The sequence below is a fragment of the Pyxicephalus adspersus genome, chromosome 3 (genome assembly GCF_032062135.1).
Source record: "Pyxicephalus adspersus chromosome 3, UCB_Pads_2.0, whole genome shotgun sequence".
In the NCBI taxonomy this organism is placed as follows: Eukaryota; Metazoa; Chordata; class Amphibia; order Anura; family Pyxicephalidae; genus Pyxicephalus; species Pyxicephalus adspersus.
The window spans coordinates 8,480,495-8,506,580 of record NC_092860.1 but is presented as its reverse complement, the minus strand read 5'-3'; the positions used below and the strand labels follow the sequence as shown (position 1 = coordinate 8,506,580).

Genomic DNA, 26,086 nt, shown 5'->3' with positions numbered 1-26,086 from the left:
GTTAAAGATCCGCCTCTAGAAAACATGGGTCTGGTTACAGATCTGCCCCTGAATCACATGGGGCAGAGGGCTGGTAAAGTGTTTGTGCCCAGGTACCATGGGACAGGGGGCTAGTTAAAAATCTGCCCTGGATAACATGGGGTAGGAGGCTGTTGATGGATCTTCCCCGGATAACATGGGGCAAGGGGCATTTGATGGATCTGCCCCGGATAACTTGGTGCAGGGGGCTGTTGATGGATCTGCCCTGGATAACATGGGGCAGGGGGCATTTGATGGATCTGCCCTGGATAACATGGGGCATTTGATAGATCAGCCCTGGATAACATGGGGCAGGGGGCATTTGATAGATCTGCCCTGGATAACATGGTGCAGGGGGCTGTTGATGGATCTGCCCTGGATAACATGGGATTTGATAGATCTGCCCTGGATAACATGGTGCAGGGGGCTGTTGATGGATCTGCCCTGGATAACATGGGGCAGGGGGCATTTGATAGATCTGCCCCAGATAACATGGGGCAGGGGGCATTTGAAGGATCTGTCCCTGGCTAATATGGGCAAGTGGCTGTTGATGGATCTGCCATGGATAACATGGGGCAGGGGGTTGTTGATGGATCTGCCCTGGATAACATGGGGCAGGGGGCATTTGATAGATCTGCCCTGGATAACATTGGGCAGGGGGCATTTGATGGATCTGTCCCTGGATAACATGGGGCTGGCGGCTGTTGATGGATTTGCCCCGGAAAATATGGGGCAGGGGGCATTTGATGGATCTGTCCCTGGATATAATGGGTAAGCGGCTGTTGATGGATCTGCCCTGGATAACATGGGGCAGGGGGCATTTGATGGATCTGCCCTGGATAACATGGGGCAGGGGACATTTGATGGATCTGCCCTGGATAACATGGGGCATTTGATGGATCTGCCCTGTATAACATGGGGCAGGGGGTATTTGATGGATCTGCCCTGTATAACATGGGGCAGGGGACATTTGATGGATCTGCCCTGGATAACATGGGGCAGGGGGCATTTGATGGATCTGCCCTGGATAACATGGGGCAGGGGGCTGGTTGTAGGGGAAGGAAGTCCCATATTATAATAATGTTATTTGCCAAGGACGCAGAGGTCAGCGGAGGTCAGTGGAGGTGCTGAGCTGGCATAGGAACTGAATAATTTATTTAGGGGTAATATATTTCAGGAAGTTTGCCTCCGTGTGTACACAGGACAGAGGAGGAATTTGCTTTTTGGGAAGGTGGGGGGAGAGGTAAAAAAAACAGGAAGAGTCTGATTGCAGCCTAAAGAAAAACTCAGTTTTAATAAAAAACAGAAAATTCCCAGGAGAGCTCAGCTGGAGAGCTGCAAACATGCTGTAAAAACAGAGAGGGGGCATCAGGAAAACCAATTCACCCAAATGGACCTTTCCATGCAGGATGAATATATCGCAGACGTCACTGCATCAGAAACGCTTCACCTTTTATTATCGGGAATCCATCTTTCAGCTCCACTGATTTTGCTGGGAGATGATGATATTGAGTAAACAGCGGAGAAGTTTTTTTTTTTGTGAATGTTTGAGGTTAAAATCAAGCGTATGTACAGCTGTCGACACTCAGTGATCAGCATTGCTGCAGTTTCCTATGGAGGAGTATGTAGTGGACTGCCCCCCCCCTCCTCCATAAAGCAATCAGTATTTTCTGTACAGCGCTCATTCGCTCCTGGAAATGATCAATAACATTCATTTGCATTGGTGAATGTTTCAAATATGTACATATCTGACATATTTTATTAACCAGCTCCATTCATTTGTCACTTCTTCCAATGCAGTAAATATCAGGTAGGTGCGTTATCTCCAGACCCGTGATAGCATTGTGGAGAACCCAGGTGTGGCGGACTGAACAGGTGATATGGGTGGGTGTAGTCAGCCACCTGTGCAAAGTTCTACATACATGTGGTTAGGAAATGGGTCACCGACAATGTCCTGGCTTCAAAAGAGCCAATTACAATTGTGCAAGAAATAATAATGCGTCATTGTTACATTATTATCATTGTGTGCTGATCCCCTAATTAGATTTAGGAATTTACAGGTGATCAATAAATTCTGATTGGGAATATACAGTAAATAGGTGATCAGTTACCAATAGTATTCCATTGTTCTAATTGAAGCCCCGTACAGATGTCAGATGATTGATCTGGAAATAATATTATTATTATTAATAATAATAATAATAATAATAAAAAACAGGATTTATATAGCGCCAACATATTACGCATCGCTGTACATTAAATAGGGGTTGTAAATGACAGATGAATATAGACAGTGACACAGGAGGAGAGGACCCTGCCCCGAAGAGCTTACAATCTAGGAGTAAATGATCTGTTGCAGTGATAGTTGGATGAACGAGCGCTGTACACACGACCCATTCTCTTCTATGGAGGGGTGAGGATGAATGAGCTGCATCTTGCTGTGTTCTCCTTCATATTATTATTTATTATTAAACAGTATTCATATAGCGCCAACATATTATGCAGCGCTGTACATTAAATAGGGGTGGCAAATGACAGACAGATACAGACAGTGACACAGGAGGAGGAGAGGACCCTACCCCGAAGAGCTTACAATTACTGCACAAAAGTCATTCCTGATTGGTTGTTTATTGATGAACGATGTCAGAGGAATGCTGAACACATTTCAGATTTTTGCCCGAATCATCCAGAATTAAAAGTGGGAAGATTTTTCCATTGCAGCAGATTGCTTGATTTGGGCACAGCAAATTCCACCAAGCAATTGAGCAATAAGATTGGTCGGAGCCCAGACAGGTCACTGCTGTGTCAATTCCCTGACATCATGCTAATATAGTAATCCTGTTTCCCAGCTTCTGTAATAAATAAGAAATCCTTTGTAGTGTGATGCTGTTTTGTTGGGAACTGAAGTCCAAAAAATATATTTCTCCATAACGTCAAAGGATGTAAATCGACTCTGTTTGCCTTTATTGTCTTTGCAAACCCAGATATCACTTTGGAAAAATAGCAGTGACATTATCAATGTGTTGTACAAAAAATGTGCAGAGAGCAGAGCTGTGGGAGGGGCCCAGCAACCCCGCCCACTGCAGGCTGCCTGCAGAAAACTACAGAGGGGGCGGAGACAAGACCAGTCACTCTGCCCAAGTAGAGAGAGCAGCAGGACCTGGTCCTTATTATAGGAAGTTCTTACACCAAAGCACATTTTTAATTTCCCAGCTCTATATTGCATAGATGTATCAATTTGGGAGCTATTTTATTCCTACATGCTGCAGATAAATATTCAGAAGTTCACCCTTAGCTTAGCAATTCGATTTAGAATTAACAGAATTTAAAAAGAAAGACTTAATGGAAATTCATTATGTTTTGTAATAGGTGTCCAGCTCAGGTTCCTATCTTATGATTCCCAATTCTTCATTTTTTTTAATTTGTGCATGTTAATAATCTATTCCTCAGATTTCGGTTGAGGATATAGTAAATAATTACCAATTTAAAACCTTTGGAGTCTTAGAAGGCACGGTATGATTTGGACTTTGGACAAAACCTGCCCTGGCCATGCATCCTGTCCAACTGGACTGCACAATCAGTACCTTAAAGGGCCACCGAATAGGAATTGCAAATAAAGATTCATAGTTGCATATATCATGTTGGCCGTACATCAGATCACATGACTTCATATATTGCAGATGAATCTAGCGGTTATTGATCGTCATTGCCTTTTGATAATTTTTGGGAGTTCAGTTAAAGCTAATGGGAAATTACAGCAGGGTAAGGGGCAATTACAGATGCATAGGGGCAGTAAGGGCCAGGGGGCTGAATTACCCCACCAGGCTTCCCTATAACCAATGATCAGGATGGGCTGATCCTTTCTAGAACAGTCTATAAATATTGTAATATTATATTAGAATGATGTGGATAATTAAGTTGCATTATATAGATGTCATTTATTATGTAACACTGGGAAGTACGAGAGACACTGTTTCTTCTTTCTGCTCGAGGTCACATGGTCATTCTTACTGTCCCATGCAGGAATAGAAAAATTACCTTTACATTGAATGTTCAATGTATGTTCACCTCCATTGAATGTTCACCTCCAGCCTCCTCTTCATTAAATCTGCCCACTAGCCTCCCCTTCATTAAATCTGCCCTCCAGCTTCCCCTTCCTTAAATCTGCCCACTAGCCTCCCCTTCATTAAATCTGCCTCCAGCCTCCCTTTCATTAAACCTGCACCTTCTGTCTCCTCTTCAATAAATCTGCCTTCCAGCCTCCTCTTCCTAAAATCTGCCCCCAGCCTCCCCTTTATTCAATCTGCCCTCCAGCCTCCCCTTCCTAAAATCTGCCCTCTAGCCTCCCCTTTCCTAGATGTGCCCTCCAGCCTTCCCTTCATTCAATCTGCCCTCCAGCCGCCCCTTCCTAAAATCTGCCCTCCAGCTCCCCTTCATTAAATCTGCCCTCCAGCCTCCCCTTTCTTCAATCTGCCTTCCAGCCTCTCCTTCCTAAAATCTGATCTCCAGCCTCCCCCTTCCTAGATCTGCCCTCCAGTCTTCCCTTCATTCAATCTGCCCTCCAGCCTCTCCTTCCTAAAATCTGCCATCCAGCCTCCCCTTCATTAAACCTGCACCTTCTGTCTCCCCTTCCTAAAATCTGCCCCCCAGCCCCCCTTCCTAAAATCTGCCCTCCAGCCTCCCCTTCATAAAATCTGCCCTCTAACCTCCCCTTCTTTAAATCTGACCTCCAGCCTCCTCTTCATTAAATCTCCCTACTAGCATCCTCTTTATTAAATTTACCCTCCTGCCTCCCCTTCATTAACTCTGCTCTCCTGCCTCCCTTTCATTAAAGAATCTTCCTCTAGCCATAAATAAAAGTAATTCAATAGTTTGCACAGAATGGGCCTTAACTGAATGTTCTATCAGGATTATTGCTTAAGTAATTATTATTTCAGCTTTAGCTATTGATCTCTTTAAACACCACAGCAGAACAGCTAAGGAGAGCCAGGTAAACATAAAGCTGAGAGCTAAATCTGCTGAAAATACTAAATCTTTAAAGAGAATATTTAAAAAACAATATTTTAGTCCTGACTACAGCAAATCGAGAGTGCGGTCCCTTCAGAACACAGAAACGTTTGGATCCTCAATATTGTACGTGAAATGGAAAATGTTCAGCTCAGGCTTGTCACATGTCACTGGAAAATGTACAGTTTGCAGACTTGTCATCGGGACTGTTCAGTGGCTTCCATGCAAGCATGCACAAAGTGAAAAGCAATGCGATCCATCAACAATTCCCTTTTGTCCAACCAATCATCCGTAAATAAATGCGACACCGGCTTGGTTTAAATAATTGTTTTATTTAATATTACAGGAAACAAAAATATACAAACGTAGACACGAGAAAGTACGAAATTTTACAAGTCTTCTTCGTTGATTTAAATAGTTCACACGCTCTCCTCCAGGGACCTGATTGGCTCCCGCTGAGGAAGGGGGCGGAGAAAAACGCAGAGGGCCGCGTTCACCCTGCAGAACCGTTTCATTCACAATCACACATTCACACGCAATAACAGTGTAAAAATAACACTCTTTACAATTTTTTTTATACAGGTAAATAATATAGACATACAAATATTGATTCGCTTTAAAAGACAGCAGGCGCTGCCCTCCGCGGAAAACGGGTGAAATGAAGGACTGCTAGTCCGTCGACGGGCTTACTGAAGAAAGCAGCGCCAACCGCAACTTGTACCAAGGTATCAGAGGTCAGCTTAGCAAACAACAGGTTTTCATTGGTTGGTAAGAGTGTTATTGCTAAATTTTGATTGGGTGGTGGGAATTATAATGCTAAATTTTTATTTGATGATAGGGGTTATAATATTAAATTCTGATTGTTTGGTAGGAGTTTTGATTCTCAATTCTGATTGGATGATAGGAGTTACATTATTAAATTCTGATTGCTCAGAAGGGGTTTTGGTGCTAAATTCTTATTGGCTGGTGGAGTTTATAGTGCTAATATCTTATTAGTCGGTAGAGCTTTTAGTAGTAAAGTCTGATTGGTTAGTAGGGGTTACAATGCTAAGTTCTGATTGCTCAGTAAGTGTGATGATGCTAAATTTTGATTGGCTGCTAGGGAATATGATGCTAAATTCTGATTGGCTGTTAGGGGTTATAATGCTAAATTCTGATTGGTTGGTAAGGTTTATAGTGCTAAAATCTCATTAGATGCTTGGGGTTATGATGCTGAATTCTGATTGGTTGTTAGGGTTTATAGTGCTAAAATCTCATTAGACACTAGGGGTTATGATGCTGAATTCTGATTTGTTGGTAGGGTTTGCACTTGACTTTCTTGAATAAGCCGTGTCATAGTCCTTAAAGGCACAAAGATATAGGATAGCACAAATGCAGCAGCTGATCTTTTTATTATTGCTTTAGGACTAGAAACAAAATATATTTTGCCATTAACTGTAAAGTGGACCTGTCTAGCATATACATCAAAGGCAGCCATTTTGAAGCAGACCATGACACCATGGTGTACTGACATCATAGAGTCCTAAATGTTCCCAACTTTCATCAGTTGGATCCTGAGAGACCTAGGAAAAGTGAGTGTGGTTTTGCCCAAGTGGATGGGCAAGCCATACCCAACGGTGGTATCGTTAGGCATTGCAAAATGGCGGCCTTCAATGTTGGGAGGCAAACAAGGCCCATTGAAAGGAAAGATTGTGAGCCTCAGCAGCAATCGGCTGCCTATTGTAACGCCATATTAACCTGTAATTGAATAAACTTGACCTTATGGTGACGGCTAACCCTCCATTGTCTTCCGAAGTCATCATTTCTGCCGCAGGATCATGAGGAATAGGCAGCGTCTGTATTTTAAAAGCATTCCACTTAGTATAGATCAGTCCTTGGAAGTTCGTCTACTTTGGCATTGGATGGCCGTGGTTTCGTACAATGAACGGTCGCCAGCCAGAAGTCCGATAGGTCGTTAGCCGTCTTGGTGCAGCCCGTTATTTAGGAGAGGGATTTCCGGGAATGGGGTAAATTCGGGTTCTCACCATTGACTGTACGGGGAGTTTGACTATAAAAAAGAAGAAAATGCAAATTTGACTCTTTTTAGTTTATGGGTACATCACCTAATGTTGGGGCACATGGGCTAAAAGTTGATATTAGGGTTGCTGTGGGTGGTGGGAGGGTACATAGCTAGGCCTATAGGTTGGGGAGAGTTTTGGATGGGCAGTGTGGTGAGGTATGTAGGCAGGCAAAGGGGCAGGAATTCCAAGTATGGTGTCAACTCCAAATCCTAATCCTCTTACATATATAATAACCAGATGTAGATCTGCCATCTGAGTACCTTGGGTATACCTAGTCTTGGTCTGACCCTCCAAGCCCCTGGTGGAAAACCAATACGCTCATCTACGTACCATACCACCCTCAACCATGAAAACCCAAAATTAAGCTAAACTGCTACACAACAAGGAGGCTCGCCATGGGTAATGATGATGGAGGGGTACATAGGTTGGCCACAGCCGGGTAAGAAGAGCTGGGCATACAAGGGTGATTGGATAAGAAGAGCCAAGGATAGATAGTATGGTGAGGTGGGTAGGCAGGGGACATGACGGGGCTTCGGATTATGAAAGTAAGTAACTTTCCAAAAAAATAATAACCAACTGTATTGATATCTTATATAGCTTGTACTTAGTCTGGTCTTCCTAGCTCACTGGCTATTCTACCTACAAGAATGTCTTTGTATTAAAAACTGTTCCTGTTTAACTCCCTATAAGTCTGTAGTTAATCCCTATTGGACTAATTAACTCCTTCCTCCTCTTCTTCCTTTAGCTAGTATATATATATATATATATATATATATATTATTGCATAAAAGACACTTTCTTTCCTTTGTACTCAACTTCCTTATTCTTTGAAATGTATTTTTAGTATTCAATGGAACAAATAACAGCACTTCTCTACAGTACCATACACAAACTAGAAATATATATATACAGTATATAAAGACATATGACTGAGTATGACATTAGATATGACATTTGACATATCACATTGACATATATGACATTAGATTTTGAGCCCCTTTGAGGGACAGTTAGTGACATGATTATGGACTTTGTACTGTATAATAATACTGTATAATAATAATAATTTATATATATATATATATAACTATTTATATTTAAATCACATTTTTTCAAGACAATATTTGGAAAAAAATCAGCATATATAATATGTTGCGATTATCAGTAATAAAAGATGATTGATTGCAAAGCCAATAGGGTTATAGTGTAAATGTAAAATTGGTCCATTAGAGGTACACAGGTACAGAGGTTGTAATTTTAATTAAATAATTATATATATGTATATAGCAATTCACTAGGCAAATATTAACTCCTGCATACAATTGATTCCAGGTGATCGTACCTGTCCGTTGTTGGCGTTGTGCCGATTTTGCCCGTTGTAGGCATCCTCTGCCCTCAGTGTAGAGTTTCCGCTGACAGCTGGGTGAGTGTTGGCAGTGGCTCTGGGAATTATGATATCATAGGGAATCTCTGACTGTGGGCAAAGAGAGAATAGGAGTTTGGTATGGCAAAGGTGTAACTTATTTATTACAAAACAATCACTACTAAAAATATTAAACTAAAGACACTATGTAACACATGTTAAATAAATGAAACCCCATTTTGGCATTTGGCTTTATATTTAAATGCCTCCCACTCTCTTTTCTGCCATCTTTACAGAATTGGGTGTCAGATCTCAAATACCCATTATAAAACTGTCAAGGGGTCCCCCAAGTGCCAGACCTTGGGGCTTCAAAAGGGTCAGAAGTTATTTTACCCAAAGGCAATTGAGTTTCTCCTTTTGCACAAACAATGTTTTTAATATAACTTGGTTGCTTCTGCAAACCACATCCTTATTTTCCATCTTTTTATAGCACTCGGTCATGTTACATCCAGAAACACATTTAGCATCAGTAGGAAGATAATTTGCATGACCGCCAGCTGTAGCCTTGGATGCACGGAGCCACAGATCGGATGGGAAAACAAATCCAATACAATAAAACTTGTTCAAAGTGCACCTGTAGTTTTGCAGAACATCATAAAAGACTTGGTATCATAGGAAAGGCAACAACCTAATATTGGAGCACCAACCTCCAGATATCATGCATTCCCATATGTTCAGAGGCCGACTTATAGATAAAGCAATTAATTGAACCCATGCATAGCCAAGTCCAGGTTCACATTAAAGTGACCCTGTCATTTGCTCTCCTTTCAGGCGCTGTGGTTTCTGTCATTGTCACTATAAAACATAGGAGCTGGTGGGAACAACCACAGCATATGTGTTCAGCACATCTGCAAGTGTATTGCAAGAGACTTATACAGGTCAACGTCAGGCACTTGTACTGCTTGTATTTAAAAAAAAAATGCATGTAATGATCCAAAATTATTAATGCAAAACTGCAATAATTTTGTGTCCTTTTATTGCCAAGTTTATATTCCTTACATGTATGGAGAGCTAGGGTAGATTGAAGGCAAAGAAACTCAAACTTTAGGCTATAGTAAAAATCCTTTACAGTGACACGTATGTGAAATACAATGGCCTGATCTGTTCTGGAAATGTAATTTTTTTTGGTAGCCCTTTAACAAGCACTGCCTGGATTTTGGCTGAGTGCTCGGATTTTCGTGAATAGTGGCACAGTGTAATCTGCAAATTGCAGAGTCACTGAGGAACCACAAGCCGCTTCGGCCAACTCTGTAAGAGGAAAAACATTGGCACGGAGAGTTGTTCAGGCTGCCTAGGCCCAGGGGTTCCTGCTTACCGTGTTCTTATTCATCAACGCCATCTCTGTCGGCTGGTACACGCTGCTCTTCATCTGCCCATTGTACCCGCTGTAGGGCGATACCGGCCTCTTGGCTGCTAACAAATAAAAGACACATGTAATTATAAACTGTTTTGAAGAAATAAAGTATTCATTGTGCAATGCTGCAACCTCTAATCTGTGATTTAGTTACAATGTAGCTGGTGACTTAGTTCAGGATCAGAGCTACAGAATCTAGCACCTTGCCAGCAGCTCAATCACTGGCACCTCTGCACCGGTTCTTAAAGAACCAGCATTTGCAGATTTGGCAGCAGGTAGCGGTTCAATACCACTCACTGCCGCCCCCACTCATTCTATATTGGGCTGCCATGGGTAGATGTTACATGGAGCATCTCTTCCGGTGCAGCATGAGGAATCGGTAACCACACAGCCTCACCGCCAATCTGAATGAAGCCTAGCCGAGTGCTGTGCAAACATTAAATATAAAAGCCACACATCCTAAACCATATTTTAAAAGCTTATCTAAACCGAAAAACAAAAATATCATATCTTGCAGCCTACTAGTCCTCAAATGTTGCAGCTGCATTGCAGATTTTTCTCTTCTTTCAGATTACCTGTTAATCCTTCCAGTAACACACATCCTGTTCTAGGATGACAACACTCACTGTATTTTATCTATATGTTGTCACCTTGGGAGAAAGCTATAGAATACCTTTATAACAAGGAAGGAATGGGTTCTATAGTCCTCACAGATAGCTATTGGCAATGCTACTTACAGGAGTACAATTATAGGAAGGTATTAGCTCTCGGAAAGAAACAACAATTTTTTTGTAGTTACAGAATAGATATAGCAGTGTGATTATGAGAGGCTTAAAGTCAAACTCCAATAACAATTTGACTTAGTTTTGCATGGACCTGGTAAAAAATGATGAAAATTTTGTACAAAATTAGGGGAAATTGGTACAGCTTTTTTATGTTATTTTGCATTTTTCCATATGGGGTATGGTATGTGGGTGTTTCATATGGGAATCTCTTTTTTGATAAAATGTATTATTTTTTTTAGTGTATCACTAAGCAGTGTTTCTATACCAGGGTTTCTCCAGAAGTTGCTAGGAGTTCCTGAAGCAATAAGCAATTTGTACTTCCCAGGTATGTTAAGGTGACACCAATGATCTTTTTGGCTATCTGTAAAACTACGTACACACGGCAGATTTTTATCGCCCGATAATCGGCATCGGCCAAATATCGGGCGAAAATCTGCCGTGTGTACAGTCGGTGTCGTCCATCGTCCGAACGACCGACCTGCCGGATCCACGGACGATGGACGACAACCGATCCTAATGGAAGGGAAGGGGGAGAGCGCGCAGCAGGGTCCCCCTCCCCTCTCCATAGAGCATGAATGGTGCTGTATGTACAGCACCGTTCATGCATCGTGCAGACCCTTGTCGTTGGAAAGGATCGTGAAAGATCCTTTCCAACGACAAAAATTGCAAGTGTGTACGCGGCTTAAGGGTGACATTCTTCCCAATAGCCAGCAATGTATAGGGAATTCTTCCTACTGACCCCCACACCAATATATTGTGAGCTGTGGATATAGCAATTATAAAAGGGGTTCCCTGAAGACCTAAAAGCTATAGAGACTGCTACAGAGGGATGGTTTTGCACTGCCCCCATTCTCATATTGATGTAAAAACCTGGTAATATTTATAAATTTGTTGGATATGTGGCACTGATACAGGTCAAATATATGGATTTCTTCTCTAACAACAAAATGGGGCACATGCGTTACTGTGACATGGAACTAATAATCCAGTCTTGGAGCACACAATCTCCACATTTGCATTGTGTTCTTGCCAAAATTCAAAAACGTACTGAAAGGGCAAATAGTCCTAAAGTGGGTATGCAAATATTTATTCATTACAAGGGCATTGAGAACAGACATGGTTCTATGACAAGGGTGTCCAACTCCATTCCAGAAGGGCCAGGATGCATACATATTTGTAGCATTTCTCTAACAATATGAAATGTATACATGGCTTACGAAGAGTCAGAAAATGACTGCCTGTTTGTGGCCCTAGACTTGGACAGCTGTGTTCTATGTAAGCTATATTAACATAGAAACAAGATAAACTTTTATACCATTGCCCCAATCATCTAGTGAAGGTGCACAATTGTCCATGGTGGCTTACCAGCTTGTGGTTCGTCCATTGAAAATGCTTTGTTCTCCACGTACATGCTCTGAGATCCTTGTTCCTTTAGGATGGTTTCATAACCCACCCCTCTTGTAGGGTAGAGTTCTTCTTCAAATGTCTGCTCCAAACTCGGTTTAGTCAGCTGAGAGATCTCAGGGATAATGTAGAGGAAAATGAAGGCCCAGGCGTTGGATACAAGAGCGATGGCCAACGTTGGGTCATCCCAGTAAGTTGGGTTTCCAACACGTGGATTTCCGTAGATGTACATAACAATCCAAACAATCCAAATGCAAGCAGAGAGGAAGAGGGTGATGATGATGAAAACCGAATGTTTCTTCCAGTGACCGTATCGCCCAAACAGCGCCGGCCAGGCGGTCACAAACCCAGCCACTATGAGGAACATGACATAGATCAATGCCATGACGAAGTCTTGGTTTTCAATGTCACATGGCTTTCCTACAGTGCCTTGTGTCCTTACGATGGTGATGATGAGCCACTCTGTGTTAATGATGGCTTCTACCAAAGAAAGGGCCAAGGCTATTCCAAAAATGATCCAGCCGCTTGGACCAGTGTTTCTTCTCACCAGGTAGTTGAGATTGATGGCGTGTGCCCACAAGCATGAAAAGCAAATGCCAAAGAGCAAGCCAAAGAGAAACCTTCTTGACGCACAAGTAGAGAAGTATTTTTGGACCACCATGTCGAAGACCAAACTGAAGAGGCCGAAGGTGCCGATAAGGAAGAACACCTGAGTTCCCAGCATGCTTTTTTTCCTCTTGTCCTGAATAAATGGGATGCTGGCTAATAGGACAATGGTAAGGATGAACGACGACACAATACCTGCACTGGTAATAGCTTGTAGGACTATACCCCATGCAGCGGAGAGGTCACATAAATAGTAATATATTGAGTCGATGTTTCCACATCCTGTGGGGGGAGTCTGGGCATCAGTCAAATGTATGGAACTGCACAGAAACAGAATGGAAACCAAGAACGTCCAAGAGGTGGAGAGATTTATTGAGATAGCCATGGCCTGCAAAAAAAAAAATGAGAAGGTTTATAGATGGCTATTACAGTGCATATGTTATTATTTGAATACTTTTACATACACTATACAGTATTTTAAAACCATGTTCCATTTTCCTAATCCAGTCATTTTTCTAAAATAAATATTTATGTATGGGACACAACTATATTCAACTAGCTCCATAAAGTATTGTTGGACTAGTTTGGCTCCAGTTCTGATCCCCACGTTACCATTGTAGGTGAGGAGGGACCATCATGGGCTTTGCTGCCCCATATATAGCAAGCTGAGAAACACCTTCCTCTACTGGCTGCTATTGTATTTTTCAGCAATTTGTGCCATAGTGAGCTTTAGTAACATTTCTGTAGGATTGGAACATATGGCTAATTTTGCCTCTCCCACTGCATCACTGGTACACCTATGACCCTAAATCTGGTTTGCCTGTTGTGCTTCTTTGGACCACTTTAGGTAGGTACTAACCACTGCATACTGGTAACACCCCACTACACCTGCTGTTTTGAAGATCCGCTGACCAAGTCATCCCATGTTGTTTAGATCCTTACACCAATTTTCCTGCTTCAAGAACAGGTCCATTTGCTGCTTATTCTATTCCATTCCATGACAGGTGCCATTGTAACCAGATAATCAGTGTTGTTCACTGATTTACTGTTACGGCTGACCAGCTAACAACATGAGTTCTGTTTGCAACAAAACAATATCGTTTTGACATAACATGTCCATGTTAGTACAATGTTCCCCATTGGAAGGTCCAATTTTCTTTAATTAAACCCTCGGCATTGGCAACAATCCCACAGGGTGTGCCGTGCAGGACAGCGAAGCATTAAAAATGCCTTTAGCTCAGCCTGGGCAGTGTTGGTAACACATGACTGCACTTTGCTGGAGTTTGGTAAATATAAAACTAGTTTCTGCTAGTGTGAATCACACACAAACACACAAGAGTTGCTTCTTTCCAAGTCCTTGTGTTCCACCGGCTGGAAGTTGTCTAAATGTACAAAGAATGTAGGGCATATAGCATTTCTTACAGTGAGCTGCTATGCACATTTTGCATTGTGATGCACCATGACCAAGTCACTGGCACCAAGACACTTAATATGTATATAAATGAAATAAAACACTTTTTAAAGCTTGGACATTTTAAAAATAATAATAATACATTCATATATTATTAAGAATATAAATACAGTGTGTATGTGTTCCAAGATTTACAATTGCAACTTCTCAAGGACCCCAGACCATCCCTAGCCAAGTCAGTTTTTCACAGGGGCTCACTGTAGTCTACATCTACCACTGACTTTAGACAAACTGATAAAGCCGACACATTTTGGGGGTCTGAAAAATGCTTCATCAGGGCTCATCTTGTATGCACAAGGACAGCTTCCAATTCTAGCAGCTGATAAATGTGCATGCCAATTGCTATAATGCAATGTTAATTTTTTGGGTCTGCATGTTATTATTATTATTAATAATAATAATCATAATAATAAACAGGATTTATATAGTGTCAACATATTACGCAGTGCTGTACATTAAATAGGGGTTGCAAATGACAGACTAATACAGACAGTGACACAGGAGGAGAGGACCCTGCCCTGAAGAGCTTACAATCTAGTAGGTGGGAGAATTTACACACAATATGATGGGAAATATGTAATGGTGGGAAGTAGTGACGGTTTCAAAAGACAGAAGAAGATGGGTCGCAAGTTTAAAAAAATGGGTTTTAAGAGCTCTTTTAAATGAGCAGAAAGTAGGAACAAGCCGGAAAGGAGGAGGCCATTCCAGAGAGTTGGGGCAGCACTAGAGAAGTCTTATATCCGTGCGTGTGATGAGGTTATGAGTGAGGAAGTCATTATTAGGTCATTGGAGGAGCGGAGAGAGCGGCTGGGGAAGTATTTTTTTTAACAGCCCTTCCACACTTAACACAAGCCCTGATGAAGGACGTTCTTTGAATCTGCATTGGCTATACCCTCAGGTCTTGTCTTACAATCTATACTTGTGGACCTTTCCTATGCAGCACCCCATTCTTCCTCCAATTCCAACCTGGAAGGGCTTTGGTAGCTCTTCTGCACAATTTCTCTGCTTGCCTAACTGGGTGCATCACTGCACACCTATTCCTGAATTTTCTTTTTGGTAGTTCAGCACCAATTACTTATTTTTAGATGTCATTTTCTAACCCTGCATGCAAAATTAAAACAAAATGTCCATGGTTGAACTTTGTAAGGAATTAGCACATACGTAGGTTCCATCAGAGAACCAAGAAACTCGTCATATAAACAATGACAGGGGAAATCATCGCAGGGAAATGCTGAGGGCTTTCCGCTGTATTTCATACTAAAGGAAATGTCTGAAAAGGCTGCCATATGAAGCTTTAGGAAATGCAAGTGTGTAGAGGGGAAATAAGGATGTTCAGCTTCCGATTAGCATCTGGTATACTATTGTATTATACAACCTAGGCCCTACATATTGCTGGGAGGGCAGGAGCTACAAAATGCTATGGGGCTGTCCAATTCCAGTCCAAATGGCCAAAATCTGCACACATATTTTAAATTTCTCCAACAAACAGTAAAGCCTCGATGAAACTCGGAATTGTTGCTGAAAATGAACTTTTGTGAGCAACGAATGAACAAGCTCTATTCTGTTGTATGGAGAGAGGAGGGGGAAGAACAAGCAAATAGCACCCTGTTGTGCTCTCCTCCAAAGGAGTGAACAGTATTCCTTCCGATCAGTCATTCAACAATTCTCTGTGGTTTTTGGTGGCCACTGTATACGTGTCAGTCGTCTCGGGTGACTATTAAAGTCTAAATAGGTAGGTAATGCTTTACAAAAAATCAGAGAAGCATTGGATGTGAACAGCCCTATACTACTACTTCTGACATACTAAAATAACATGTTAAAATAAACATGCAAAAAAATGTATTACAAAAACATGACAGGTATAACCCCAAGAGCCTGTTTGTTGCCTGCACATTGACAATTGACTATTTTTCTGCATGTGTTTAATAAATATTGCCAATTTTCCCCCTATATATTGTAATTGTTAATTAATGGTCACCTGCTTTAGGTACGACTCCCATTTGGGGAACATAAATTGTCAGGATAGCCATTTTTTTCCCTTGCTTACAAATGGTGAAATCTCCTCTGTTTTGCACCACATTACTAAAATGTAGTCCCCTGCAGGTCTGTTTCTATCTTTAGGTTTTCCCTACCAGCACCAACATTTAAATTCAATTTTTTACCATAAATTATTCTTTTATTAAAACTATGAATTTTCTTATTTTTTAAATCCAAAATGATTATAAGCAAAACATTTTAATGGCAACATGTTTACTGGCATCATTGTTACCCATATCGAGTATTTATTTAATTTCATGGTTAATTAAAATAATTCTTTAAAATATAATGCAACTATGGACCTAAAACAAACTTGCAGCTGTAAAAAATATGAACGTATTTTGGGTCAGTGTTGTATATTGTAAATTTAAGTGCACTGGTAGCAAAAACCTAAGTTTATTAGAAAATGTATTTTCCTTCTGGATGTAAGAATTTACTACTTAAAAGATTTTGTTGCGTACACTTAATAAATGCAAAAAGTTGCTGTCTTTTGATCTCACAAGCCTGATAAAGCCTGATAAACCCTGCCCAGTTCACCTTTTCGACTACATAACACATCCCCTATCTTATAGATAGTTTATATGAGAACATTGGGAGATGTTCTTTTATTTCTAAAGCACCAACATATTCTGCAGCGCTGTACAATAAAAATAAGATATCTTAGCACGAAAATACGTCAGCAGGATTTGGCAAACATGAAGTGCCCTGCACTCTGGACCCTGCCAATTTTGTTCTCACAACAGTAATATCTTTGAATAAGTTCCTTTGTTCTTCAAAAGAATAATTAAATACCTACCCGTCACTGTACCGTTAAATATTGGCAGCTGGGTGTTTAATGGCACCACTATAAAATCTTTAATGAAACTGCAAATATCACTAGGGAAAGGGCTGTTGGAGCGGAGTTGCCAGGTGCCCGTCTCCTTGTCTGGCATTCGTCATGTGTAATGTTTACCGTCATCTGTTACCTAGGAGGCGGCTTTTATCTCAGGTGTTCCAGATGTACCGCACCCACAGTGCCTGATGCAAAATATTAACCCAAATCTGCTCACCTTTCCATAAATATAGAAGAAGAAAGAGTACCTGTCACAGCCTTTGTCTTAAAGTGTACATACAGCCAAAACTTTTTTATTTCTGGAAGGAGCAGAAAAAGGTTACAATCCATATCAGTTTTATTTTACTCTGTTCCTTTATTACTTCCTGTGCAAGGGAATCTCCCCAGAAGAATGGGGAATTACCTTCTTAGAGAGTAGCCAATATCTAATATTCAGGAGAACCCCTTTATATGATAGGACAAATCTTTCCATTGAGGACGCAGCAGAGGATTTGTGTTTAGGTTTTATTTACTGTTCATTGCTGGATGATTCAGCAAGATTTTTATGGTGACCCTGGGGTGGTTTGCAACACCAATGTGTTAATTATATGATTATTGCCATGTGATAGTTTAAGGGTAAGGGGGGTAGTTTGGATTAAGGTCAGAGGGGCAGTTGGGGGATATGAAAAGGGACAATCCTTGCAAATTAGGGGGAGTCTGGAGGTATGAAGAAGGACAGTCCTTTCAAATGACGGAAAGCTGGGGGAGCATAAATGGGGAATGTCTTTCCAAATCAGAGACATTTGGGGGGTATGAAGAAGGACAGACCCTCTAAATCAGAGACAGCTGGGATGTATGAAGAAGGGCAATCCTTCCAAATCAGGGGCAGCTGGGAGGTATGAAGTCCCCCTGAATCAGAAACTAATGGGAGGAATGAAGAAGGGCAATCCTTCCAAATTAGGAGGAATCTGGAGCTATGAAGGACAGTGCCTCCAAATATAGGAAAGTTGGGGGAGCAGTTGGGAGTACTCTCCAAATCAGAGACAGTTGGGAAGTATGGGGGGAGCATGAGCAATTTAATGAAAATTGGGGGAGCATGTACATAGAAGGTCTTTCCAAATTTAGGAGGTATTAGGAGAGACAGTCCCTGTAAATCAGAGACTAATGGGAGGTAAAAAGAAGGCCAGTCTTTCCAAAACAGGGACAGTTGAGTGCAAAACAGCACAATCCCTCCAAAAAGAGGGCAGTGTAGAAGTATAAAGATTGAGAGTCCTTCCAAATCAGGGCAGGTGGGTAGGTATGTTTAAAAGTTATTTTACAAAGTGAAAGGTTAAATATGTGGGGTAATAGTGTTGGAGTATTAGTCAAGAATATTTGGTATTTTGGAGGAATTTATGATTTTAAAGATACCTTAGGTCATTAGCACAGTGTTTGATAAAGAGGGTATTATCGCCTATTTCTCTGGGCAAATAAAGCCCAAATTCCAGTGCTGGGTTTAAGGACTTAAGGAATATAACTTTCCCTGTCCTGACCACCCCAGACCAGAGCACTACTTTAATATCCTGCAACAGGATGGAGCCTGTGATCCCAGAATTAGTCCAAATTGCGTCTAAAGCTGCATACACACGTCCAATTATAGTCGTTGGAAAGGATCTTTCATTGCACTGCACGATGCATGAACGAGTGCTATACATACAGCACCCTTCTGCTCTATGGAGAGGGGAAAGGGGAGAACCACGGAGCGGCACCCTGCTGCGCGTTCTCCCCTTCCCTTGAATTAGGATCGTTTGTCGTCCATTGTCCGTGGATCCGCCAGGACGGTCCTTCGAAAGATGAACGGCGGGCGCTGTACACAGGCCAGATTTTCATCCGATATCGGCCCTGAGCCGATTATCGGTCGAGAACCATTGGACGTGTGTACATAGCTTTAGTGATGGGAAAAGGAAACAGCAAGCCACTGATAGCCGGGTGCCAGGGAACAGCTGACAGTCCTCCAATTCTAAACACACAACAGGGTTTGCATACAATAGCAACCTCTGAGCTCTATTATCCGGAGCCTTTAATCATCACATTGGAATCCCTCTGTTAAATGCAAATCACCAACTGCAGTGTTTTCCAATCATTTTCTCCAAGGACACTGAAGCTAGCCACAGGCAAGCAAAAAGGGCAAGACAAGGAAGAAAGTTCCAGCTACTCAGCAACCAAAGTTTGCAGCAAATATTCCCTAAATGCACAATCAGGTCCAAAGAATAAAATCAATTGGCCACTCTATCCTGGGGTCACAAGAGAATCCAAAATGGACCGTTGGGACAGATACCCTTTAAAGTGCCCGTCCAACTTATATATTTTGCATTAATTTTGGATGAATCAGCGAGGTTTTAGAACCCCTGTCGGAATTTTATTATTACCTGGAGTTCATTTGGACAGAATTACCGCTCAGCATTGGAAACTGACAAAACATTATTTTTGGCAACAATAATCTCACTTCTATCTGGCACCTGTACGAGGCCTTGGACTGTGTAAGGGACATGTATATGTCTCTGTACTGCACTTCACTATAGGTCGGTGCTATATCAATACAAGATAATAATAACATTTCTCCAAGGTGCATTGACAGCTTCGTGGTCCAGCTCCAAGAAAATGTAGCTGCAGTTGATGAGCAAATGCTACATGCAGCGTCCCATCCATGGCTATCCTATAGAGCAGTGTTTTTCAACCAGAGTTTAGTGGAAGCCTAGGGTTCCTCCAGAAGTTTTCCCTTGGGGTTTTTCAAAGGTTCAGGCCAGTTTAACTGTCCCTACTGATTGGCTATCTGTATGGGTGACACTCTTCCCAATGGCCAGCAATGTAAAAAGCAATCTTCCCACTCACCTGATAATGGACTATGAGCTATGGATATAGTAATTATATCTGGAATGGTCTTCCTCGTCCTATTCCGCTTGCTCCTACGTTCTGCTTATTTAAAAGAGCGCTCAAAACCCATTTTTTCAAACTTGCCTACCGATCTTCTTCTGTCTTTTGTAACCATCACTACTTCCCACCACTACATATCTCCCATCCTATTGCGTGTGAAATTCCCCCACCTACTAGATTGTAAGCTCTTCAGGGCAGGGTTCTCTCCTCTTGTGTCACTGTCTGTATTAGTCTGTCATTTGCAACCCCTATTTAATGTACAGCGCTGCACAATATAATATTAATAATAATCAGGGGTTCCCTGAGGACCTGAACCTGAATTTTAAGGGTCCCCCTATGTTAAAAAAAGGTCAAGGAATACTGCTGTGAAGAATGAATAAAAGGGAGCTGATCACCAACCATAGACCATCAAAACTACTCAACATTCCTTTTTTTGGACAATCATGGCAGGGACTGTTCACATATTGCACTAAAATAGATGTAACTGCACCATAGTGTGAATGGGCCCCCATCAGCTGGTTTTTGGTGTCCAGGTAGTAGCAGAGCTGTGCTAATGGATGCAATAGATTTACAGAAGCATGCGACCTATGTCACCTATGATTCTGTGTATAGGAGACATGAACATGAAAGGAAAGGGGTCTTCATATCCTAATGATGAGTATCCCATCCTCCTCTGCACCCAACACACTTTATAATTCACACAAGCCCTACCAGAAACATTGCAATGTATTGTGATAAAATGAGCGAGTGTCCACAAATGTAACCACTTCAAGCCGTAATTCACACCAATGTCTGATTTTGCAGAACAGGATATGAACATAAAGGAATCACAATTCCTTATCAGAGGATAGAATTCCTTTATTAGTATTTGTGGGAACTGGCCGACTTTTCTGACCTGTCTTGTAGATCTAGATATGAAATGTGATTGTGTCACAATTGCCTGCGGTGCTCGTTAAGAAATGTTCGCATACCAGCAAATCTTCAAAAAGAAGTCACTTTAGGTAATACGTGTCTCATTTCACTTGGTGGACTTTGGTGTCACAAGAGGTAATGTGTTGTTGGTGACAACTCTTGAGCAACAAGATCCCTAAGGGAGGGGGGTCCCCTATCTTCTATGGGGTTCTATTATTGCTCCATTAGTATTCCAATTAGGCAAAACAGTGCAGTTTCTGGGCAAAGGTTGTGACACCCATTGCAGAAATTGGCGGCTACACCACCTCATTGGTAATTCACTCATTGGGCACACACGGGGTACATTGTTGCATGAGTTTACAAGCAACACAAGCACACAATAATAAATCAGTGATATTGACATTCATTGAAACATTCCCTGGTGGAAAATCTTCCAAGCCCATGTGATCATGGCAGTAGTTATTTCTCCACCAGGGAATGTTTCAGTGAATGGCAGATTCACTGCTTTATGAGTGGACACCTAGGTGTATGAGCTATTTATTCTCAGCGTACCCCAGCAGTCACAAAAGACAACACAAATGCACCTGCCCTGCTGTGCATTGCAACCCATGCAACCTATGCGTTGACTTTCAATGCGCCTAAGAAATATTGGACTGGCTTATTTCTTGTCCTAAAGACGCGCATGGAAAAAAATGCATTGTATGGCTACGTGTCAAAAAATAACACGTCAATGGGTCATGACGCAACACAGGGAGAACATACAAACTCCATGCAGGTTTCAAAAGATGCAAAGAGCCATGGTTCCTAAAGAGTTAATGGAGGTAAATATAGACCAGGAATTCGGAAAATCTGACTTTATGGCTGGAACGGCTACTTGTCAAAGGTACACAGCCATTGTCTCCATGACACTAAGCCACACGTAGCTTCAGCTGGGGTCACCTCATTTGTGCCACATTCATACAATTCTGCCTCGCCCCGCAGCTTAGGGCTGAATTGTTCTTGTTTACCAGACGCTCCCAGGCTCAGCCTGTCATCAGTAAACAATGTAATTGTCATTGTATGAGGGCCCAGAACTGTCTGCAAATGAATGCCTTTCAATGTATCCAACCCTTGATTGTTAGCTCTGCTGGCGAGTCTTCTATAGATGTTTCTATTGAAGGGCAAGCCATGAAAATTCTGTGAAAATATTTGTTTATTGTGAAATTTTAATGAAATTTAATCTAATGAAAATAAAATTATAATAAAAAGGGATCACCTGTTATGTTTGGTCAGCGAGTACTAAAAATCAGGGATGGCATTATAGACAGGTCTTTTCAAATGGGAAAATCATTTTGCATAAATGATGAATGCCAGCATGTCATGTGCCCAAAGTGTCACTTGTGGGCAATGCCATCTCTGCTACCTATAATACCCCTATGTGACAGGAGGGCACTGCCATTTTCCTCTTTAAAATACCCCTATGTGACAGGAGGACTTTGCATCTCTTCTCTGTGTAATAGCTTTCGGCACAGGTGTGCACTTTCCTATATTTCTTTGTCAAAGGAGGGTACTGCCATCTCTCCTCTCTATTATACCCCTATGTCACAGGAGGGCACTGCCAATTCTTCTTTCTTTAACACACCTCTTTCACAGGTATCCATGTCCATCTCTTCTACCTGTAATATGTATATGTTACAAGAGGGCATTGCCATCCTGCTTCTCCATATACATCTATGGCACAAAAGGGCATTGCCATTTCCTCTCCATACCCATATGTTGCAGGAGGGCACTGCATTTTCTCTTATCTGTAATACACCTATGTCATAGCCGAGTACTGCCATCTCTCCTCTCGATAATGACCATATGTCACAGGATGCCACTGGCACCTCTCCTCTCCATAACACCTGTATGTCACAGGATGGCACTGCCATCTCTCCTCTCCATAACACCTGTATGTCCATGATGGCATTGTCATCTCTCTTCTCCATAACACCCGTATGTCACAGGATGGCACAGCCACCTCTCCTCTCCATAACACCTATATGTCACAGGATGGCACTGCCATCTCTTCTCTCCACAACACCAGTATGTTGCATGATGGCACAGCCACCTCTCCTCTCCATAACACCTGTATGTCACAGGATGGCACTGCCATCTCTCCTCTCCATAACAACTGTATGTTGCATAATGGCACTGCCACCTCTCCTCTCCATAACACTTGTATGTTGCATGATGGCACTGCCACCTCTCCTCTCCATAACACCCATATGTCACAGGAGAGACCTGCCTTCTCTCCTATCCATAACATCCTATGTCATAGGATGGCACAGGCATCTTTCCTACCTATAATAACCCTATGTCACAGGAGGGCACTGCCAACGCTTCTCCATATAATACCTCTATGTTGCAGGAAAACACTGCCATCCCTTCTCTCCATAATACACCTATGTCACTATATTATGTCGCGGGAGGGCGCTCCTATCTCACCTCTCCACAACACATCATAGTAAACCAAACAGCTCCCCTTTTACCTATTACCTATTAAAACAAAGCCAATGTTCCATAACAAACTAACAATCAACTCTAAACCCTTTGTAGTCCACCACACATCCCCTTAATCGGCCATTCATCTACCCCCTGAAACGTCACACCCTGTCGTCATTTCTCATGGAACTCACCTATCAGATGTGGAATTAACACCGCAGAAAACCTAAGGATTATTAAGATTGTATGGAGAATTTTTTCAAAAACTTTCAAAAGCTCATCAAAAGCAAAATCAAAAATGTTACCTTTCCTATGGGTCCAAAACTGACCCACGAATATCCACCTCTTCCAACCACGCTACTGGTTATTAATAGGATCTGATTGGCTGCTGATTGCGATCAACTGCCCCGAAGTCCCAAAACTTTTTCAATTTTTTTCCTCCTTTTACCTGAACCGGAGCAATCAAAACAGCGTAAATATTCCAGCTCAGTGGAAAATTCTACAGTTACGGACGACCCTGGCTTACGAAAGAGTCTGCAGGGAGTTCAGGATACGTTTGAAGCAAAAGCCACAGCGCAATAAAAACATACATGCCGCACACTATACAGCCTTGTGCATTATAAGCTGCGCTATGTACATAATAACCCGCTGGGACCCTAGGAAGGTTAACTCCTTGTCAGCCATAGAAATGTGGAGTTCATATAGAAGTGAGTGGCTCCAATATTTTGCAAGCTGCATTGCTCTTACCTAGTTTTGCAGTGCGGCTTGCGGTTCAGCAGTAATGCAGAGTAATGCAGGGAAGGAGTTCTATTCCAGAGTTAGAGGAGAGGCAGCCCAGTGTTGGCTCAGCAGCTCAGCCACTTCTGTTTAATCTGAGCTGTAGGCAGCTTCTCTCTCTTCTCTCACTCCTCCTCTCCTCCTCCTGGAATTGCACAAGCTGCAGCTTGTTGACATCACAATGACATCATGAAAAACACCCCTCAGGACCTACAGGTAGACAAAGCCACTCCTTTTACCCCCGCTTTGCTGAGATGCAAATACACACCTTGTAAAACTTGCCAATGCTCCTTTTTTCCTCCCCTCCAGTCAAAGCTAAAATTGTCTTGCGGTTATAACAATGTAACCAGGAGTGATAAACAATTGCTTTTTTTTTCCTTTTTGCTTTCACCATTTTTAAAATTTACATTAACCTTTTTAAGCCAACATGCAAAGTTTGGCGTGGGCTTGACAATGGCCGACCATCCGTGCAATAAGGCTGCTGCTGAAGGTAATGTTTGGACAGGGTGACAACACAGGGGAGTAGATTGGAAATAGGACTGGGAGTTGTCACCCTGTAACAGGAAGTTCCTGAGAAGAATGTTTATAGCAAGATCACTTGGGATTGGTAGCTGCTTATTGCATCCTCAGAAGCTATTTTAAAACTGGTGGTAATACAGCAAAGCAATTTGGAAATGGGTGGACAATGGTGGACCATCTGTGCAAAAGGGCTGCTGCTGAAGGACATTTTTGGACACAGTGACAATGCAGGAGAGCAAATTGAAAATGAGACAGAGAGTTGTCAATCTGAAGAAGAATGTTTATTGCAAGATCATTAGGGATTGGCAGCTGCTTATTGCATCCCCAGAAGCTGTTTTATAACTGTTAGTAATACAGCAAAACTATTTGGAAATGGGTGGACAATGGTGGACCATCCGTGCAATAAGGCTGCTGCTAAAGATAATTTGTGGACAGGGTGACAATGCAGGAGTGCAGATTGGAAACGGGACAAGAAGTTGTCCCCCTGTAACAGGAAGTTCCTGAAGAAGAATGTTTATAACAAGATTATTAGGGATTGGTAGCTGCATCCCCAGAAGCAGTTTTAAAACTGGTGGTAATACAGCAAGAGTATTTGGAAATATGACAGAGCGTTGAAGAAAGAAGGGATTGTTTTAATGAAAAGTTTACCTTTATTGCATACTCTGCAATTTTTTTTAAAGAACACCAAAACATTCTCACATTGCCTTACAACCCTTCACATTTTTTAGCACTTTGGGGTGCTAAAGCGAATGGGCCGCCTAGCCAATGCTGCACAATGCCATCATTCAGGTAAACACCCGGCTCTTCTCACAGGTCATAGGTCCAAATTTGCCCCCAGGGTTGGGTGTTTTTCATTTATTTTTGTCTTCTGGTTAAACTTGATGGACCTTTTTGTACTAACCGATGCAAATTTGCCGAGCATATCTTAAATAATTGTGATTTTTGTGATATTTAGAGGACTGAAGGTTTCTCTTAGCAGCAGCGTGCTATATATCGGTGTTTTATCTTATCAAGATTTGGCCTTCGGCTATCCAGGAAGCTGTTGAAATCGATCTCATGCAAAATGATGTTCTGTTAGTTTTCTTCTCATCTGCAAAGGATGCAAATGTGTGACACGTGTTCACCCATGGGGCCGTTTACAAAAAAGGAAGTGCCCGCAGATATTTTAGGTTGTTAAGGGCTGCAGAATAATTATTCTTTGTGTCCTCCTCAAGGGTGCTGCTAATTCAGATTTGCTTCTGTTGAAATAAGTCCCCGGCATTTCTCCCCTTTGCTTTGGAGTTGCGGATGCATGAATACCCCGGGGTGGTAGATTCTGGACAAGGATTTGTGATTTTATATGTTCAGTCACCCTAAGTAGTCTGAGAGTGCGTTCTTTCCATTGGTTCCCTCCCTTCCCAAATCTTTTCCTCATTTAATTGCTAATATTTTTTTGGCGTCTCTCAATATCATGGCATGCCATTGGAAGTCATCTATTATTCCTATTGTGTTTTCTAAAAAATAAACTCTATGACTGCGTACACATG

At 41.9% G+C, this 26,086-nt stretch overlaps 1 protein-coding gene across 2 annotated transcripts; it reads right to left on the bottom strand.

Moving 5' to 3' along the window:
- Positions 1–5,337: 5,337 nt before the first annotated feature.
- GPRC5C (G protein-coupled receptor class C group 5 member C) lies at positions 5,338–24,166 on the bottom strand. 2 transcript variants are annotated; one of them, XM_072403481.1, is made up of 5 exons: positions 24,012–24,166; positions 12,013–13,045; positions 9,824–9,921; positions 8,428–8,559; positions 5,338–7,072 (listed from the first exon to the last, which is right to left on the bottom strand). In XM_072403481.1, the coding sequence occupies exons 2-5, from the start codon at positions 13,040–13,042 to the stop codon at positions 7,046–7,048; spliced, it is 1,287 nt and encodes a 428-aa protein (XP_072259582.1). In that variant the 5' UTR covers positions 13,043–13,045; positions 24,012–24,166; the 3' UTR covers positions 5,338–7,045. The 2 variants fall into 2 exon arrangements, with proteins under 2 accessions (XP_072259582.1, XP_072259583.1); XM_072403482.1 differs by having other exon boundaries at positions 9,824–9,918.
- Between the last annotated feature and the right edge of the window lie 1,920 nt (positions 24,167–26,086).

Bases quoted from the DNA above. Each gene is read 5' to 3' on its own strand.
- GPRC5C (XM_072403481.1), bottom strand. From the start codon at position 13,042: ATGGCTATCTCAATAAATCTCTCCACCTCTTGGACGTTCTTGGTTTCC. The intron at 9,922-12,012 runs GTAAGCCACCAT...TTTATTTGTTAG, and splicing joins AATGGACGAACCACAAGCTG to CAGCCAAGAGGCCGGTATCG. The intron at 7,073-8,427 runs GTACGATCACCT...TCTTTTTTATAG, and splicing joins ACAACGCCAACAACGGACAG to TCAAACTCCCCGTACAGTCA.